General features: G+C 41.6%; 2 protein-coding genes across 2 annotated transcripts in view; one reads left to right on the top strand and one right to left on the bottom strand.

Annotated features, from left to right (window-relative positions):
* Positions 1–155, bottom strand: part of CCDC57 (coiled-coil domain containing 57) — a 31,539-nt gene extending 31,384 nt beyond the window's left edge. Inside the window, exon 1 of the mRNA XM_088065321.1 lies at positions 68–155. The gene's annotated coding sequence lies outside the window, so the exon portion shown is untranslated. The remainder of the gene's footprint in view (positions 1–67) is intronic.
* Positions 156–406: 251 nt separating this feature from the next.
* Positions 407–14,019, top strand: SLC16A3 (solute carrier family 16 member 3). The gene is made up of 5 exons (XM_005530619.3): positions 407–507; positions 8,270–8,514; positions 8,993–9,136; positions 9,473–10,240; positions 11,495–14,019. Exons 2-5 carry the CDS (start codon positions 8,292–8,294, stop codon positions 11,776–11,778), a joined length of 1,419 nt encoding a protein of 472 aa, XP_005530676.1. The 5' UTR covers positions 407–507; positions 8,270–8,291; the 3' UTR covers positions 11,779–14,019.
* The last annotated feature ends 4,759 nt before the right edge of the window (positions 14,020–18,778 follow it).

The following is an 18,778-nucleotide window of genomic DNA, read 5'->3' as shown; positions in this document are numbered from 1 at the left end:
ATGGGAGGAGACAATGAAGAAACTGTGATTGCTCCCGGGAAAACAGAAACTGCAGCACAGAACACACCTCAACCGCAGAAACTCATTCATTAGTTGAAGTCCACTGCTCAGGTCCTGTTCCTTCGGACAGACAGTGTAGCATCCACGCCGGCATGATCCGGCCCTGCGGTGCACTCTACGCAAGCAGCGCAAAGCTCGAGCTGATGCCTTGTGAGGCCCCGGGGCCCCGCTCCGAGCTGCCGCCGGCGGAGCTGAGCTGCGCGCTGCCGTGGCCCCTGCGCGGATGAACCTGTAGCGGAGGGAGAGTCACCGCGGCGGCGATAGGACCCAGGGCGCGCCCCGCGTGGCAGGGCGGGGCGAGCAGCGACAGACCCGCCGCGCGGGAGCGCTCCCCAGTCGGCGGGACCAGACGGGCTGGGGCGGGTCTGCGTGGGCACACGGGGACAGCGAGCTGCGGTCCGGCGCGAGCACGGGCATCCTCACGCTGAGGCGCGGAACGTGACTCAGGTACTGAGGCGGAGGCGTCGTGCGCGATGTTGCGAAGTGCTTGACTGGTGCATGCGGACAAACGCCGTGGGGAGCGCGACGTGGGGGGTCCGGAGCCGGGTGAGCCGAATCCAGAACGCCGGGCTGACCGAGGGTGCTTCTCTGCGTAGGGGTCTTCGGGCCAGCGGATGTGCCCGAGCGCCGCCCAAGCTTTGGGCAAAGCGCGGCGTAGGAGTCGCGGCTTCATCCCTTGCCCAGAGGCTGCGCTGGGCGCCGGTGGGGACGTGGACGCGACGCCGACTGTTCTCGCACCCCTTGGCACCACCCCACGAGGGTCGGCGGGGCGCCGTCCCGCCTGCTGCGTTTCTCGTCGCTCATGGGGCCACGCGAGCGCAACTCCTCGTCGGGAAACCCGTGTTGCCGTGTGGGTCTCCCAACGTTCCCAGCTCCGCCGGCCTGAAAGCGCTGTCCGGGCGCTGAGCGGTGCTGGCCACCGAGCACCGCTCCGCCTGCTACGAGACAGCGCTGCCTCCGGCTTTCCCTCTGGCAGACGGGTCACGCCTAGGCGCGTAGTGCCGCCGGCCCGAGGGCACGTACATTGCCACTCTGGTGGTTCGTAGGACACCCGCGAGCTCGGGCTTTGTTTCCGCCATTTGTGGCCTCACACCGTTACTGGGGGTCTCCGCGAAAGCCTCGTCTGCGCGGTCCTTTCGCTAGTGCTCACCTCCTGTTGCAGTGTCGAGCCCCCGGGAGGTGAATTTCGGAGTTCTTTGTCATGGCGGTGAGCATTCAGGTCCGTCAGAGCGAGCGGCGAGCAGTCTGAGGGACCGTTCCCTCATAAGGACATCATCGCAGCCCCGGGCATGAACTCCGTTACTCGGTTCAGCAAGCATACCAAGAACGGTGGGGCGCCCGGGCACGGAATCGCGCGGCGTCTTCCTGGTCTGCGTGAGCATCGGCTGCGGCGGCGACCCGAGCACTCCGCGGGAGCCGTCTCGGCTGAGGGCTGCGCGGGCTACGTGCCCGCCCCGGAGCGCCGCGCGAGCGATCGTGGCCGGGGCGACGTCGCGACCGCCACCACTGTATTCCCGACCCCTCTCCCCCCTCCCAGCCCCTCCCGCGTGGCGGCTGCCGCAGCCCCTCTCCATCTCTTGGGAAAGAGCCTTTTTTTGATGCTGCTCGCAATCCACCTGGAGGGGTCTGCGGCTTGCCTTCTGAGCAATTCTGTGGAGAGCAGAAAAAGCGCACAAAGGTGGAGTTGAATTTCAGTAATTCAAGCTTCCTCACTAGGCGCTGACCGTTAGCACTAGTGGAAATGCACTCATTTTGGGCAAACCGTTCAGTTTAGGATGTAACAGAGTAAAGTCCTGTACGGTTTTGCAGTGTTTATTTCAGAGGAAGTAGTGTGTAGCCGTTTTAAAACGTAAACCAGAATCTATTAGTACAGTACACCTCTTGTGGTTCAGTCAGAAGTATAACTCAAGGTATATTATAGAAATAAAAAGTGGCATTTTAAATTGTGACTGTAGTGGCAATTCACATATCTCAATGTATGACGCCCTACTATGCAGCTGCACTGTCCAATATGATTGTGTAAAATGACACCTCTGAGCCAGACACCTCTGAGCCAGACGATCTTTTCTCACTATATTCAGCTACATGTGCTCACCTAGATCGAGATACAGTGCATGTGTATGTGAGCACTTTATATATTAGAGTAGTTCCATGGTATTCTGCAAAAATAAGCACAGATACCCAGCTGGTGACAGGACTAGACCCTTAATTAGTATTTATCTAGCTCTGTCACTTTTTGGTTTTGAACTAAACAATACAAAGACACTTCTCCAATATAAGCAATTGTCAAGCATTTCTGTTTTTCTAAAGCTTCAACACATTGTGAAGCCATCATAGCTGCAGGGCTCAAATTAATTTTCATGATACTAACTGAAGTTGGGATTCTGCAACTTATATTTTTGAAAGCATATGGAAAACAGTCAAATAATTGCAATACAACTGAAGGCATGTTTGTCACTTTTCTGTGAACACGGAAAAGGCATATGCTCTCTGGTATTAAGGTGCTTCTGTGATGGTGACAGTAAGAACTTACAGTAATGGATGTGGTGTAAAAAACCCACACACTTTCAGCAAAATAAATCCACTTCTCCAAAAACTGGGCATTTGATACAGATACAATAACTCTGGAGGTTAACAATGCAATTGTAATAGGGCTAGTGTATTTGTTTTCCCAAATAATATAGAGAGCAGGGTTCTAACATTTTCATGATATAAAACAAAACAAGCAACTAAATTGTCACAACTTTCCCTATAGAGCACTTTACCCAGATAATATAATAGAATTTAGACTGGTGAGTGGTATCTTCTACACATATAAAATTGCAGTGTGAATTTACTGTCAGTGCGGTCTACTAATAACTTGTGATGAATGTTACTGTGCAGCAGCAGTGAACAGTTAAGATGTTTAGAGGCTAAATGGATACTGGAGAATGATTAATAGTCAAGATTTGGTAAGGAACATCACTTGCAGCTACAGACAGCACAGCACAGAATTATCCCTAGGAGTTCTGAGAGGGAGATGAGAGAATGGGGAAAACCCTTAAGAAAGTCAGCAGATCCGGAAAACTGTCTCAGTTGAAATGGAAGAGGACAAAATAGGACAGTGGCAGTCACTGTGGGGCCTTCCAGGGAGAACAGGATAGGCATTGGTAAATATGGTAATGATTTTGTAGGGAACAGAAGTTTGCAGCAGCCTTTGGAATGAACATATAATTAAACTGGCTAATATTTAAGCAGGTAAGCCCCAGGAAATGCACTAGTGGGTTATACCATCTAAATGGCTTATCTCAGGTACCTGAGTTGTAATAAAATCTGGTTTAAAGATATATTCATTTGTATTTTAGAGAATCAGGAAGGAGTTAAAGTAATGCTGAACAGGCAGATGTCAGTCATGTCAATACAAAGGGTAGTTGCTCTATACGTTGAGGGCTGTCCTAAGGATCCGGAGAATTATTAAAATAAAAATATTTTTTCAGGAATCATTTCCTGAAAATTTTCAGTAGAGTTGGTTAGTCGTAGGAATCCTAACTAAAAACCAAGAATAACATGCATATATTGTTCAGTCTGCTTAGGTTTTAATACCCTTGGACAAATACAGGAGGTTTATAAATCCTATGAACACAGTATTGAGCAGCCTATGCTTTTCAAAGTATTCATACCCCCAACACCTTATGAAGAGAGAATTAGTTTGTTTCACAGATAAAAAACCTGAGGGAGGATGTCTACATTGCTCAGCTTAGACCATCTTCCTTATTTTGTAGTTACACATTTCCCAAGAGGGTGGGGCTCCAGACTGAAGTCTAGGCTGAAATTGGTTCCCTGCTTGGAAGATTATGTTCTATTTTTGACAACCATCTTTTATTTGTATCATAGAAATTCAAGGTTGTGTAGATTCCAGCCACAGTTAGAAAAAATAATTATTCTTGAGAATTCTTGAAATTAATTCTTCTTGAGAACAGGAAGTTCTCAAGCTATATAGGTCAGTGTACATGCACATAAATGCCCTGACCATGAAGTACAGCTATGTTGCCAATAAGAGTACTGGCTAAACACAAATAATAGATTCTTGCCATTTCTAGCTGCTCCTTTTTATAATACAAATATTCTTCTTTTATATACATCATCCCAGAAACCACATCATTACACCACCCACAATGCTACCTAATATTTCCTCCTAACTGAGTCTATATTAGTTTCCATGACAACAAGAAGATAATATCAGGAAGATGACTCCCCAGATGCTACCTTTGTTTTACACATTACCAAAGCAAGAGCACATGCATGGTAGAAGTAATCTGGAAGAAATGCTATCATGTCTGCTGTGGAGACATGAAACCGAGCCACAGCCAGTTAAATGTAATCCTTTGCCTCTAAATAGGGCTGAACTAGCAAAAGCAGAAAGCAAAGCAAGCTGTTGCAATAGTTAGACAGCAGCCTCCTGTCTTAGCAGGCTTTGATAGCATCCCAGCACTGTAGACAAATCCTAAAATTTTGCCTGTGCAGATCAACCACAAGCCTGCCTTTTCTCATTTGTACATAATAATGGGGGAACCTCCGCATTATTATTTCTTAAGGAGGTGAATACAGTCTTAGCTAAGTAAGGCACACCACAGCAGGATGAAGGGCATCCTTGCTGTGTTTATGGAGACAAGGTTCATTTACTTCTGGTTCATGGTCTTTTGATTTTGATGTGTTAACATGAACAACCAATGGACAAAACCAGATGTGTAACACCGATTGTGGAATCATAGAGTGGTTTGGGTTGGAAGAAATCTTAATCTTGTTTCAACCCGCCGCTGTGGGCAGGAACACCTTCCATTAGGCCAGGTTGCTCCAAACCCTGTCCAACCTGGCCTGGAACTCTTCCAGGGATGGGACAGCCACAGCTTCTCTGAGCAACCTTTGCCAGGTTCTCATCACCCTCACACTAAAGAATTTCTTCCTAATACCCAATATAAACCTACTGGAAGTTTGAAGCCATTCCACCATGTTCTATCACTACATGCCCTTGTAATAAGTCCCTCTCCAGCGTTCTTGTAGGCACTTCAGGCACTGAAAAGGTACAGTAAGGTTTCCCCAGAGCATCCTCTTATGCAGGCTGAACAATCTGAATTCTCTCAGCCTTTCCCTTTAAGAGAGCTATTTTTGATGCATGCATGTGCAAATGTGAACCACTCTTAAAAATATGGCACTTGAAGATCTGGTGTGCCAGTTTATGGTGATTTTTAGCCAAATGTGGTAGTAGACATGATGTAAAGAAGGGTAAATGGATATTACTGTGCATTTCCTTGTAGGCCCATTTTAATGAAATGCTGGAAAGTAGGCCAGGTTCCCTCACATCAGCAAGTCTAGCTCTTTCATCACAGCAAAACGTAAAACCTTTTTAGAGACTGTTACTCATGGCAAAGATGGTGAGTTCCGTAAGGCAGATGCAAGAGAATGTGTCTCTTACAGGCTGACTTTGATTTGCTTGGCATGGAAGAGCTCAAGAAAGGCCAGGAAGAAGGAGGTTTCCCCTCTCCTGTGGGAGCACCGGGCTCCGGCAACGGCGGTTGCGAGCGCTGGGCGGGGGTGCGGCCCCGGCTCCGCCCGCGCCGCGCGCGCAACTCGCGGGCAGCGCCCGCCCCCCGCGCGAGTCACGTCCCGCACGTCTCAGTGCGGCGGCCGCCCGCGCGCGCCCTGCTGGGGCACCGCCGCGCGGGGTCACGCGGGGCCGCGGGCGGCAGTGGCTCGTGCAGCCCCGCCCAGAGGGTCGGAGAGGGGGTGAGGGAACCGGGTCTTCCTCCGAGCCGCGCCCGCACCGGGCTTGGTGTGCCGGGTGCCAAGAGTTGACTTCTGTCTGTCCCCCCGAAAACCTCGGACAGTTCTCTTCTGGAAGGAACAAGCGTGCTGCCAAGTAGTTCTTAACGGTGTTTCTATTCAAAGCCACTCGCCGCTTCATATGGCGTGGATGTACTTTGCCGTGGGGGTTCAGCACTCTAGGCTTGCAGAGGCTGCCCTTACAACAACTTGGCCGTAGACTCAATAAACTGTCCCAGCCTGTGTGCAGAGATGAATGCCTTAAGGCACTGAATGTCCCCATCCAGCACAGTATAAGCAGTCTGGAGAGACTGCCAGTTGCTATTTTTCAACAAAGCATGCTCATATATTATTACTAACTTTGTGTTGCTATTAGATGGGTAATAGAAATGAACAAAAACTCCCCAACCCTTCCCCCAACATTTTAAACCTTCACTCCAAATGAAATATTCTGACAGCTTGGTAGTGGCAGTAATAATGCTTCCTACCCCCTGCAGTGCTCCAATTTTACATCTTATTCCTATTCTTTATACATTTGAGCTGAGATACTTCTGTCAGCATTTCCCTTGTTGTCATTAATATTACAGAGTTGCCACTGTCACAGGGATTATCCTTTGTGCACCTGCTCTGTGCTGTCTAGCTATTGCTTTAAAAAAGCAACTCTTATTTGAAGAATGTTTTATACCTTGTGTCAAACAAAAGCTACTGGGAAAAAAGAGTTTCAAAGGGTGGACAGATAGAAGTGTTAGGAGTCTTGGCAGAGATACATCTTAAGATTGTCATTTAGCAACTCAAAGCCTGCTGCAGAAATTGCTGAGTCTACCAAGCTGTACATTTTTACATACTCTCACAGCAATCAGCAAATGAGCCATCTGTAGCCAGACACCTCAATGAGTAGTTTTGTGGAGGTATTCTGTTTCCCTTCTTGTTAAAGTATTTTATGTTCTAGTTGTTTGGACTTAGGAGAAATTGCTTTCTGTTTATATTTGATTTCCAGAAAACAAGAGGTAAATCCAAAAGTGTGAGGCTTACTGTCGTCATGCAGGCCAGGGCATTAGAACAACCACAGTCATGGCCAGATTTATTTCTGTATCATGTATACAAAGTTGTTTCTTACAAGAAGTGGGAGTGCTGGTCTAAGTATCATATTAAGTACATCCATACTGGCCCATTAACAATCACGCATTTGATGCTCAGCTGTCTAGACAAGTCTGCATGAGATTGTTGTGTCATATATAGCCTGGCTCTGAAACGGAGCTTTTAAGAATTGCACTGCTCCCAACTTACAACAATCGCTGTGCAGGCCTGTAACTGTTGAAAGCAGAAGCATTCTTTACTTGTGTGCAGCTGTACTTGCTCTCCTCTTCTAGATACCACTGAAGAGAAACACTGATACAGTCAATTGCACTTTAAAGTGCAGTTTTGTACACGTTAAGATTTAATGTTTAATGATCCTTGCTTGTAGGTCACTTTGACATTTCAAGACTTGTGTAGAACACAGATCCTACAAAAAAACTAGATGTGATGCAGTAACACCATGCACTCCTCACATACAGGGACACTTTATGTGCCTTTTCAGTGTCTTATTTACCCCATGTCTCCCTTTTAAAACCTGTCAGCATTACTGCCTAGAATGCAACATTATCATGAGCAAAGGTTTCAATGTTTAGATGCAAAGATGCTTATGGATGCATACAGAAAATGTGAAAAATATGATTCATTAAATACTACTTTTTCTTACTGATCATGTAATAAAAACAATGGAAAACACTTGCTTCAGGCAAATTACAGTTGTATGGAGCATTGCTGCAGTTACTAAGTCCCAGCATCCACAAAATTGGCTCATGGAGATCTTCACTGCAGTTTACGAACTTACTTGATGTGTGAAAAATGTTATTTCATCATCATCTCAAAGGGATCTTTCTATCTTTTCAAGATAACAGTGTATCAGCACTGTACTGCTGTCCTCAGTGGGCAATAAAAAAATCTGTGTGATTAGTCCACCGTTTCACAGAACACTTGTGATGCACCAGGTCTCTTAAGTGAATAGGCCAGGAGCTTCATGTAACAAGGTTTTATATAAAACATCCTGCAAACTTCAATGCAGTAATTATTACATATCTGTGAAAGTCAGATATACCCCTGAAGTGCTGTTATGGCTTCAGGTTTTTTTATGAAACAGTGATTTGGATGAAATCTAGCTCTGACTTTGAGAGCTGTGAGGGGCCATTCATTTAAAACTCAGCTGTGTGCATCTCATTTTCATGTATTTTTGCAAGCTTTGTAAGAGCTAAACCCAAACGAGGAATAGTTAAAATTGCACTGCATCTTCAAGACTTTTAAGTAGTTCCATGCCTTAGTTTTACTGTTAGCGCAATTTTATAGATACTAATTGCTTTTTGTTTCTTAGGGAACACACAAGCTTCTTCATCATGGGAGCTGTAGTAGCTGATGATGGTCCATCAGGTGTTAAAGCCCCCGATGGAGGCTGGGGCTGGGCTGTCCTTTTTGGCTGTTTTATCATCACAGGATTCTCCTATGCCTTTCCCAAGGCAGTTAGCGTCTTCTTTAAAGAACTTATTCGGGAATTTGGCATTGGATATAGTGACACTGCATGGATTTCCTCCATTCTGTTGGCCATGCTTTATGGAACAGGTGAGTAGTTACCTGGTTTTGAAACAGTATTGTGTCATACAATTAAATTTGTAAATCTTACTGCCATTTACAGTGTGTATCATGACTTGTGTGCAAGTAAGGCAAAAAGAATTACTATTAATCACATAAATTAAAAGATTATTTAAGTCCATCCATCTTGGATATAAAATTATGTCTCTGTAACTCAGTAGTCGCTAAAGATGATGAAAAAGAAAAATCACAAGGCACTCTGAAGACAAAAAAGATTGAAGTATTTGACTACAGAGGAAAGGACGTTTTTCCTGATTGGCTTGACTGTATGGACAAAGTTCAAAATGAGTCAGAATTAGTGCGGTTGGAAAGACCTTAGACCTTAAAAATCATTGATTCTAACCATGAACTTTACACTTTGAAGTCCACCAAAGAAATACAAAGTGTCATAAAATAAGTTGCAAAAGTTGGTTTATCTTAGCAACTGTGATCTGCTTTTCTTGCCTAGGTCCACTTTGTAGTGTATGCGTCAATCGCTTTGGTTGTCGCCCTGTCATGCTAGTGGGTGGCCTTTTTGCCTCAATGGGGATGGTGATAGCTTCCTTCTGCACAAGCATCGTTCAGATCTATCTAACTGCAGGTGTGATTACTGGTAAGTACTATGAATTATGGAAAATGAGTTAAATTAGGTCTTGGCTTTGAAGTTTTGTGTAAGTGAAAAATACCTGAAGCATCAGGAACACCCAGCCTTTTATAAAGATGTCAGATAAATGTGGGATTAAGAGGTAATTTATTTTTGTTATGAATATTTAATAACTCAAAGTGTAATCATAAAGGAAAAGAATACTATGTGTTACCTTAGGATTCTTTTGTCCATTTAGAATAAAATTATTTTCTCTTAAGTCACAATTCAGAAAAACTGTAATTAGAGTATCTTTAACAGTGATATTGTAGGCCAGTATTAATTTTTATGTACCCTCTGCTACAGGTTTGGGTTTGGCACTAAACTTTCAGCCTTCGCTCATCATGTTAAACCGTTACTTTGACAAACGCCGGCCCTTAGCCAATGGGCTATCTGCTGCTGGGAGTCCAGTGTTTCTTTGTGCTCTCTCACCGTTGGGGCAGATACTACAACATGAGTATGGTTGGAGAGGAGGATTCCTTATCCTGGGTGGGATGCTGCTCAACTGCTGTGTATGTGGTGCACTGATGAGACCTTTGGAGCCACCCAAAAAGGCTGAAGCTACCAAAGAGCCAGCTGAGAAGAAAGTGAAGAAAAAACTTCTGGATTTCAGTGTGTTTAAAGATGGTGGTTTTGTAATCTATACGCTAGCAGCATCTATCATGGTGCTTGGTCTCTTCGTTCCCCCAGTGTTTGTTGTGAGTTATGCCAAGGATTTAGGGTATCAAGACACCAAAGCAGCTTTTCTTCTGACTATTCTGGGATTCATTGATATCTTTGCTCGCCCAATCTGTGGAATGGTAGCCGGTCTTAAATGGGTTAGACCACGCTGCGTCTACCTCTTCAGTTTTGCTATGATTTTTAATGGCTTTACTGATCTCATGGGTTCTATGTCTGTTGATTATGGTGGACTGGTGGTCTTTTGCATTTTCTTTGGCATTTCTTATGGAATGGTAGGTGCTCTTCAGTTTGAAGTCCTCATGGCTATCGTTGGCACTCAGAAGTTTTCCAGTGCTATTGGTTTAGTGCTCCTGGCAGAAGCTGTGGCTGTTCTGATTGGTCCACCATCAGCAGGCAAGTGTGCCATTTAGTTCAGAATTTAAATTTGTGGGCATTGCATTCATTTTCACAAAATATAAGGGAGCTGAGAAAAAGATGCGAGTCACTTGAGAAATGCAGATTGTGCTGCACATGTTTCAAAGGCTTTATGTAGTTACACTCTGAAATAGTCCAAGAAGGGATGGAATGAACTTTTTATTTCTTGGATCTGTTTCAGGACTGGTTAAATTGCCATCTGGAGGTGCTGCTATTTCTGCTCTGAAAGCCTGCACTCAACTTCTTATTGGTAGACAGCTGACTGGGATTCAGAATATGAGATATGTCAATTTCCTTTGGGAAATATTAGGATACATTCTCTAGATCCATGGTAGATTTGGGGGAGGAAAGAAAACATCTGAAAGAAGAAAAAAATCTTACAAGGACTATAAAATAGGACTGATTTAAGGAAGGTACAGTGCCTCTGTTGCAGGTCTTACAACCCAAGAATAAGGGACCTGACAAAATAGTAAAATTCATTAATTTGAAGTCAAAATACAGATTAATGACTAATCAAAGCACATACATGTTACAGACTCTGAACTGAAACACACTCCCAAAACCCACCAGATCACTGCCATAAAATGTTTACTCTTTATACCAGACACTAAAAACATCAAGTATCTTTATTTTGACAGAAGCCCCTTCATGGGTAAACCAGTACTATGCACTACTTCCTCTGATCTTCAGGTTTGAAAAGGCACTTCCTTCATATCCTCCCACCTGTTCTTCCATATCCATCAAGTCCTGTGAAAATTTACCTTTACCAGTGTCAGAATCAGTCAGTTACTCCAGACTGACTATTGAATAAGATTTGCATTTTAAGCAGACAGTGCACTGCCCATGTAGAAAGATAACTGAGACTGGGACCAAGAGGATAATGATGATCAGATCACGATACAGATGATACAGATCCCATCCATGGATGCACACATTTTTATCTGAAGTACGTGTGATCTCTTGCATCCGAAGGCAAGGCTGATTTTATTTCAGATGAACGGCACGCCTCTGTGTATGTGTTTTGGGATGTCGTGTAATGTCAATGACTGTTAAACTGAACTGAAATAATCGAGAAATATTTTGTTATAACTTGTTTAAATCCTATTTCAAAAAACTCGGTTAGGGAGTCATGGTGATTCTGGACAGGAGAGTCAAAATGTTCTAAAAGAGTAGAAAAATATTCACTGCAAGATAATCACTTTTGTTAATTACCTGCAATGTTGTCTTTTTCAGGAAAACTCCTGGATGCAACAGGGAGGTACATGTTTGTTTTCATTATTGCTGGAATTGAAGTTACCACCTCAGCCCTTGTATTGGCCTTGGGAAATTTCTTCTGCATTAAGAAAAAATTAGAAGAACCACATGCAAAAGAAGAAGCGTCAGAAAGAGAGGAATTAAACAAATCTGAAAAAACTCCTGAAGATGCCAAGGTGGACTCTATTGAAGTGGAGCAGTTTCTGAAAGATGAGCCTGAAAAAAATGGCGAAGTTGTAACCAACCCAGAAACATGTGTGTGAGCATGACAAGCAACCGAAAAGTATTTAGAAAAGAAAGATTTTCAACACTATTTATTTTAGAAACAGAAATAGTTTAGGGCTGGGCAATCTGCTTTAGTAACTGGGAGCTAGTCAGCTTACCATGTCTCTTTGGAAGCTGATCATCTAGACATTATCTTACTGGAAAATTAGCTTTATCACTAAAAGGTGGAACATTGTGGTTATACATTTTATGTAAACTAAAAAGCTTTTATGAACACAAGTAGGCTCTTGCTATGCACCAGAAACTGCTCACTTGGAAGATACAGGAAAAGCGTATTTTAAGAAAAGTGGAATTATATGTATGTTTTGAGACAATATTGATGAAATTGCTGTGTTGTGTGACTAAATATAATTTACCTATGTTCTCTGTGAAGGGAAAAGTTTGAGATGGATAAAAATCTCAGGAACTTAAAGGTCTTCATTAGATTTTTGAATTTCTTACCTTTTTAGATTTTTTAGATTAATTGGCTCAGCCCGAATTTAATTTTGATAATATCTGTAACTTTGATTTATGTAAATGCACTTCTGCCGAAACCTGTAATCTTTGCAATTATCATCTGGAAATCCTGTTTTTAGAAAGGCACATTACAGATAGTGTCCTTAGCAGATCACACAAGTGATATTCCAGGGTAGCACTAAAAGAAAATGAGCAGAATGGATCCTGACTAACCTCAAGCAAAGAAAATTAGCTCACAATTCCATACACTGTTTACAGTAAAATTTCTGTAGAGCATTGTAGAGTGTTACAAGTAACATGGAGAAGATGATTATTAGGTTTAGTAGAATATTCTGAGCAAGTGTCCATTTTGCATATAAATGAAATGGTGCAAGTTTCCAGACGACCTATAGAGCGGGTAGACTTAGGGAAGAGACTGAACTACTTTGAAACATTCTAGTCATTGATAAAATGCAATGTTAGCATCATGGGAAGGTTTTAATGTGTTTGGTTTTGAGGTTTTTTTCTTCCACATTTAACCCACTTCCCCACCCTTTGGCTTAATCTAAGGAAGTTCAAAGTGCCATTCTTGCTGTTTGAGGAAACATGATAGAACTGTTCATTATTTTTATGATGGCACAGTACTGAATAGAAAAGGAAGGCAAAAGGAAAGCATTCTAATTTTTTTTTTTCCACTCAAAACCACTCAAGAAATGTGATTTTTTAAATTTAAAATCATGCTACTGCATCCCACCTCTGAAAACTGGGTTGCTGTCTAGGCTTAGTGACTGCAGTAACAATCTTCCAAACAGACTAACTGGTATTCTGTTTTCTTCGTAGTAGCAAAGGAATATTAGCTTTTAAGTGCTGAAATTGTTCTGCTTAATAACTGAAAACTGAAAGACCCTAATCCCTTAAAACTCAGTGTACCCTTTAAATTTTTAAACAGAAACAAAATGAACTATCTCAGATACCAGCTTCCATTTCGGAAGTTTCTTCAAAATACTTCTGCATTGTTAGGACAACCTTGCACAGAAATCAGAAAGTTAGAATCAGAACTTTCAAAATAAATGGATGCCGCACAGAATAAATTGTTTTTATATCCTATGTAGTGCATTATTTTAAAGTCTTTTATTAATTTATTGGTAGCAATTGTAGTGAATGACATTTCTCAGTTGTAACAGCTTACTTACTGAACTTAGCTCTAGCTTGCTAAAGACTAAACTGGTACTTGAAACACAACACTGATAGCTCCAGAAGGCAAGAGAAAAATGGAATCTGCATACATCCTTGAAGTCTGCTTCAGATGATAAATGAAGGCCTGATGCAACTTTCAGACTGGAGTTCCCTGTTGTTTCAAAAAGCAAAAACTAGAAACCTTGCCAAAGGTGGATTCAGATTCTCAGCCATTTTTGTCTTGCTGTGTGCTTTCATCACTGGATTTCTTTGCTAGATAATGCTATGCTGTTATCACAGAACTAAATAGTTAATCCTTTGACCTCATTGTTTTGGCACAATTTTAAGTTTCTGTACATTCTGAAAATTGTCTGGACTGCTTTATATGTGACAGAATGTCATTTGTGCTTATCGTACTGACTTTCCAGACTATGTTTCATTTTCCATACATAATACTTTTTACAGTTAAACTTTAAGTTGGAAACAAGAAGTTTTATGTAATTTTATGTGATTTGAGACAGAAGAGGAAGTTAGGAAGACAAGGAGGCATGTTTCTCTCAACAAGAAACCACAAATAATCTCAGAAGTAAAACTAGTGTTCAAAGAAAGGCCTCATTTGCCTATACAAGTTATTTTCTTCAACTCGAAGATCAATCACTGACTGGGACCGCCAATGCTCTTGTGCTGTTCTCAGCACAGACCTACCAATGGCTTGCAGTATTTATGACAGCAGGAGATGCTTACTGAATGGGAGTGGTCAAATCACAGGACTCCTTTATTGACTGTGAGGAAAAAAAGGGTTAGAAATGAATTCACTAAGCAGTTTAAAAAGCCATATAAGCAGTGTAAAATCTTTTATCGTTTTAATTAATTACAAGAAGCATCAATACAAAGGTGAGAAATTCCTAATGCAGCTCTCTTAGCGACGTCAAAAGTGGCAGGCTTGAGATGACTTCAGAATTCTAAAGCCATTTAAGCTCCTTACTCCCATTCTGTCCCATTCAAGGGTAACACCCAAATGTGTGCTAGCCCTCCAGTCCTCTTTCTGTTCAGCTGCCTTTATCTTCTTGGAAAGAGATTTGTTTTACTGATGGGAACAAACCTCCATGCCAGATCCCTAGGCTAGACACCTTCTGGCCACTATACTAGATTGTGCTGAAGCATGTACCCAACTGCTCCTATTGACATGGCCACAAAGACCTTTACATTGATCTCCTGTTTTATAGACCTCTCTCCTTCCTCCCCTGTGTGTTACAAAACCAAAACCAACCCAACTAAACCCCACAGGTGGCTAGTCCTTAGGTTCCCAGTATTGTCCAGCCGGGCTCCTTTTTAATTAAACTCTGCTTATTGTAAATATTTAAATATATTGATAAATATTTTAAAAAATATGTATTTTGTATATTTAAAAGCAAGGAATTGATTTTAAATTTCTGCAGGTATTCTGGTAGTGCATTTCTTTAATCTCAATACCACTGAGATGCCCTTAAGAGCAGTCTGCGAGATGTACTCATCCATATATTTTGAGGATGTATATGGTTGACGGTATAAAGCACTGCTAAAGAGACACTGATTGCTCAGGGTCACAGGCAGAACAGTCTCATACAACATCTACCCAGATGAACCTTGTTCAACCTATACCTGATTAAAATTTTTTGATTTGAAAAAAGGGAAAAGGAAGGGAATGTAGTAATTATGCAACTGAATTGCCAAGCATCAAAAGATATTAGTTTACTCCTGCATCATACACTATTGAAACAAATGTAATTTCTTCAGACACACTGTTCACGAATGTATCTAAGAAGTCTGGAAAGTAAACAATCTAAAAACAAAAAGACAGTTTTCAAAGATTATTTCTATCGAAGTAGTGAATGGTCTTTCACTCTGCAAGCTAGCAAAATTTTTAAAGCATTTTGGATCGTCATACATATTGTGTACTATAGGACTTATGGTTAAAATATTGTATGATTGGTGATGTAATGGATCTTAGGAAAATAAGGGCCTGATACAAAGAGATGAAATGTGTATAAATGCCAGTAAAACACAAAGAATATATATAAAAAAGTATACATGTGTTTGCACATACCTATTTACACGTGTGTATATATATATATATGTATATATATATATATAAAACATGCCAAATACCCACAGATTAGAGAGTTTGCCCATTTATTAGACAATGTGCAAGAGTTAAAATTACTTTCTTCCTCCTATACAAAGATCAGCTTGCCTTTTTGAAAATTCTAAGTTAAATATTTTGTAGCCACTTGAAGCCTAGAAGACCTCAGCAGAATTAGAAGTCTTAAAGTGATGCAGCTATCCGTTTCAAGCAAAGCCAGCTCCCTAAAGTTAAGAATTGAAATGGTGTGAAGGTATGGTGTAAAGGACTGGGGAGATCTCGTGCTAATATTAAATTCCATCCACACAAACTTATCTTGGACAATGTAGAATCCTTCTTTAAAAACAAATTAGAACATTCCTGTAATCAAGCAATCAAACTACAAAATGAAAAAGCAAAATTCACATATGCACCTTTGGTACATCCCAAAGGAAATGTTTAGTTCGGTAGACAATCATAAACAGAAGAATTTCAGAATGCAAACTCTTACATGTTACAGCGGTAAGTATTGACTTGTGTGTGTGCATCTGTGTCTCTTTGCCACACTTGTTTTTAGGATTATGGGAATGCACTTCAATTCTGTGCAAGATGACATTTTGTTTCTTGTTAATGCACTTTAATGTAATGTGTATATTTATACTTAGATTTTTTTTTATGCTTTTCTAGTAAACTGTTGCAAATGTAGTGAATAAATATCCGGTTGTCAAAAACTGTGGGTTTGAGAAGATAAGCAGAAAAAATTAACACCTCGATATGGACACTGGGCTCCATCTGCACATGCCTATTAAACAGCTACACAGGCACAAGAGTGTTTATAGAAAAGAGCTGACATTTAGCTGACAGGCAGCCAAAATTTATTGTGGGCAAGGGGACTGCTTTTGCCATGACTCACAGTTTGGCCATTTCCAAAATGGGTATCTGCTTCTGCTCTAAATGATCCTGAAGTCTATTTGAAAGCATCATCTAATTAAAAATAACAGCAATTAATTTTGTGCTCCGCTGTGTAAAAAGTATTAATGTTCTCCCCTGAACAGTGCTCCAGGTTTTGTTTGCAGGTAAAGTTTTATGAACTGTCATGACTTATAAAGCCCAAAATATTCTGAATACCAACATGCCAGCAAGCTGTCTTTACTGTCAAGTGATGCTCTTTAGGAATTGAAATCTCCTAAGAAAACACAGTGTAGGAATATGTTTATGTTGTGGATTTCAGTCTCCTATGGTACCTCAGCTAGGACTGGCTCCTCAAGGTATAATCAATCTCAAGGCTACATCCAAGTGAAGCAAAATTACAAGCTCTTCAATGTAGCAAGATCTATCTTTTGCAATCTGAAGACTGATACTTGTGCTTAATTCCAAGCATCTTTTGGGAAGAAATCTTTCAGCAATCTCTAGAGCTCACCTTCAAAAGCTTCTCCATATATCTACGCTGAAAAGGTCATAGGTCCAGTTTACATAAACACCCATGTTTGAATAAATACATTATTACCTTTCTTATGCTAGTTTAATTAAATTGGCAAGACTTAAGGTGTAATCAAATGCTGTGCCGCCGCAACGGCCCAATCAAGCTGTATGCTGCTACAGGAATTAATGTACTGGGTGGACTAAAATGACAGAAGTTATTAACATTTAGTCAGCCCACACTTGTGACAGAAAACCAGAGTTTACCTCTGCCTCTGGCTCTTCCTGAGTCTGAAAGAAGGAAGTAGGGCCATTCACTGTAGGGGAAAATGGGCTCGACCTGAGTCGCACAGCTGTTCCCTGCTGCTGGACCTGTTGAAGGAAGTACTCTTCTACTTGTGGAAGAGTAAACAACCTTGGCAACAGCAGAGGCACTCTGTCTGAGAACCAACAGCTTTGGAATGGATTGTTTTAGCAGCTTTCTCAATGCTTCTGAGACAGAGCTCATCTTTGTGCCAGCAGGAAACTGGTGACAGTCTGCGATATCAGCAGTTCTGTATTCGTCTGAGAATGGACGGCAAATTAGAGATGGAGTATAAAGGTACTTACCTCTAGTTATACACTGTTAGTTCCTTGACTGATCTCTGTATTTGCTTCGTCACGTCAGCAACATTTCAGCTGGCAGCCTTCCTCACTACTCCCAGATAAATACTTCAGAGCATTAAGCAAGGATAGCTCTTGCTCTTCTGACTTTTCATTTACTACTCCTTCAACAGTTTAAAACCTTTCACAATAGAACTCTGAACTCAATTAAGAAGTACATCCAGATTTTAGTATTTAAAACTCTTGAACAGCAAAAGACTGAGTCTTGCTGAAAAATGTGCTTTGAGATTCACTGTTGACGTGTCAGACAAAACACATTTTTTTGGCTGTAAGAGCAGAAGAACATTTGCTGTTTGGGGTCTTCTACGAAAAAGATCTATGCATGACCTCAAATTATCCTGGTTTACCCTTTCCTTAAGGATTAAGGGAAATACCAGAAACTGTGGCCTGCCTTTCTGCCTGTAATGCTTGCAGGTCTGAACCAAGCTGAGGACTATAACCAAGCAAAATTTTTTTCTTGTTATGCTCAGGACTATGCATTTTCTTCCTAGTGCATAATGTACCAAATGAATTCTTGTTTTGTTCCACATCCACCCCAAGCATCCTCGATTGGTCACAGCAAAGACACTGTAGACTAGGGCTTAATAATTCAGGATGGTCTGCACCATTTGTCCCTTTTTCCACTTTTCCACATTCTTTGTCCATGAGGCATACACATAAATATACATACACACACCTACACACACACACACCTACACACACACACACCCACACCCCTCAGACCTAGATCTTTAGCATTTTGGATCAAGAATTGTCCAAAATAACATTTTTATGCATATTTTTGTAGGTTCTGTATGTACAGTTCTCTCATTTTCTACTACCCCTCCGCCTGCAGCATGCAATGGTTTTGACAGAAGAACTGAACCATACTAGTCCTAATAATATTAAGCAAGAAAAAAACCCACACAGCGTCTAAGAAGTTGTAAAGTGTTGATACTGTGCAAATATCTGCTGAAAAAGTCAGTACGGTTTTGCTGTGAAACACATTCTTACTGAAGACCAGGCCTCTGAGCACTCTCCTCATACAAAAGTATTGAACAATGCACATAGACTACACAATTCAGGTTCATACAGTCACTTAAATCTAAGACATATACATGTAAAATCAGTAATTGTCACTTGAATGAATCAGAGGGAAATGTACTATTCTTAATAACAAAGTACTGTGTTTCACAGTAAACCCT

The sequence above is a fragment of the Pseudopodoces humilis genome, chromosome 21, assembly GCF_049639895.1.
Source record: "Pseudopodoces humilis isolate 2021_Gansu_Grassland_sample_001 chromosome 21, ASM4963989v1, whole genome shotgun sequence".
In the NCBI taxonomy this organism is placed as follows: Eukaryota; Metazoa; Chordata; class Aves; order Passeriformes; family Paridae; genus Pseudopodoces; species Pseudopodoces humilis.
Note: the sequence above shows the minus strand (reverse complement) of the source record. Positions and strands in the feature narration are given on the sequence as shown.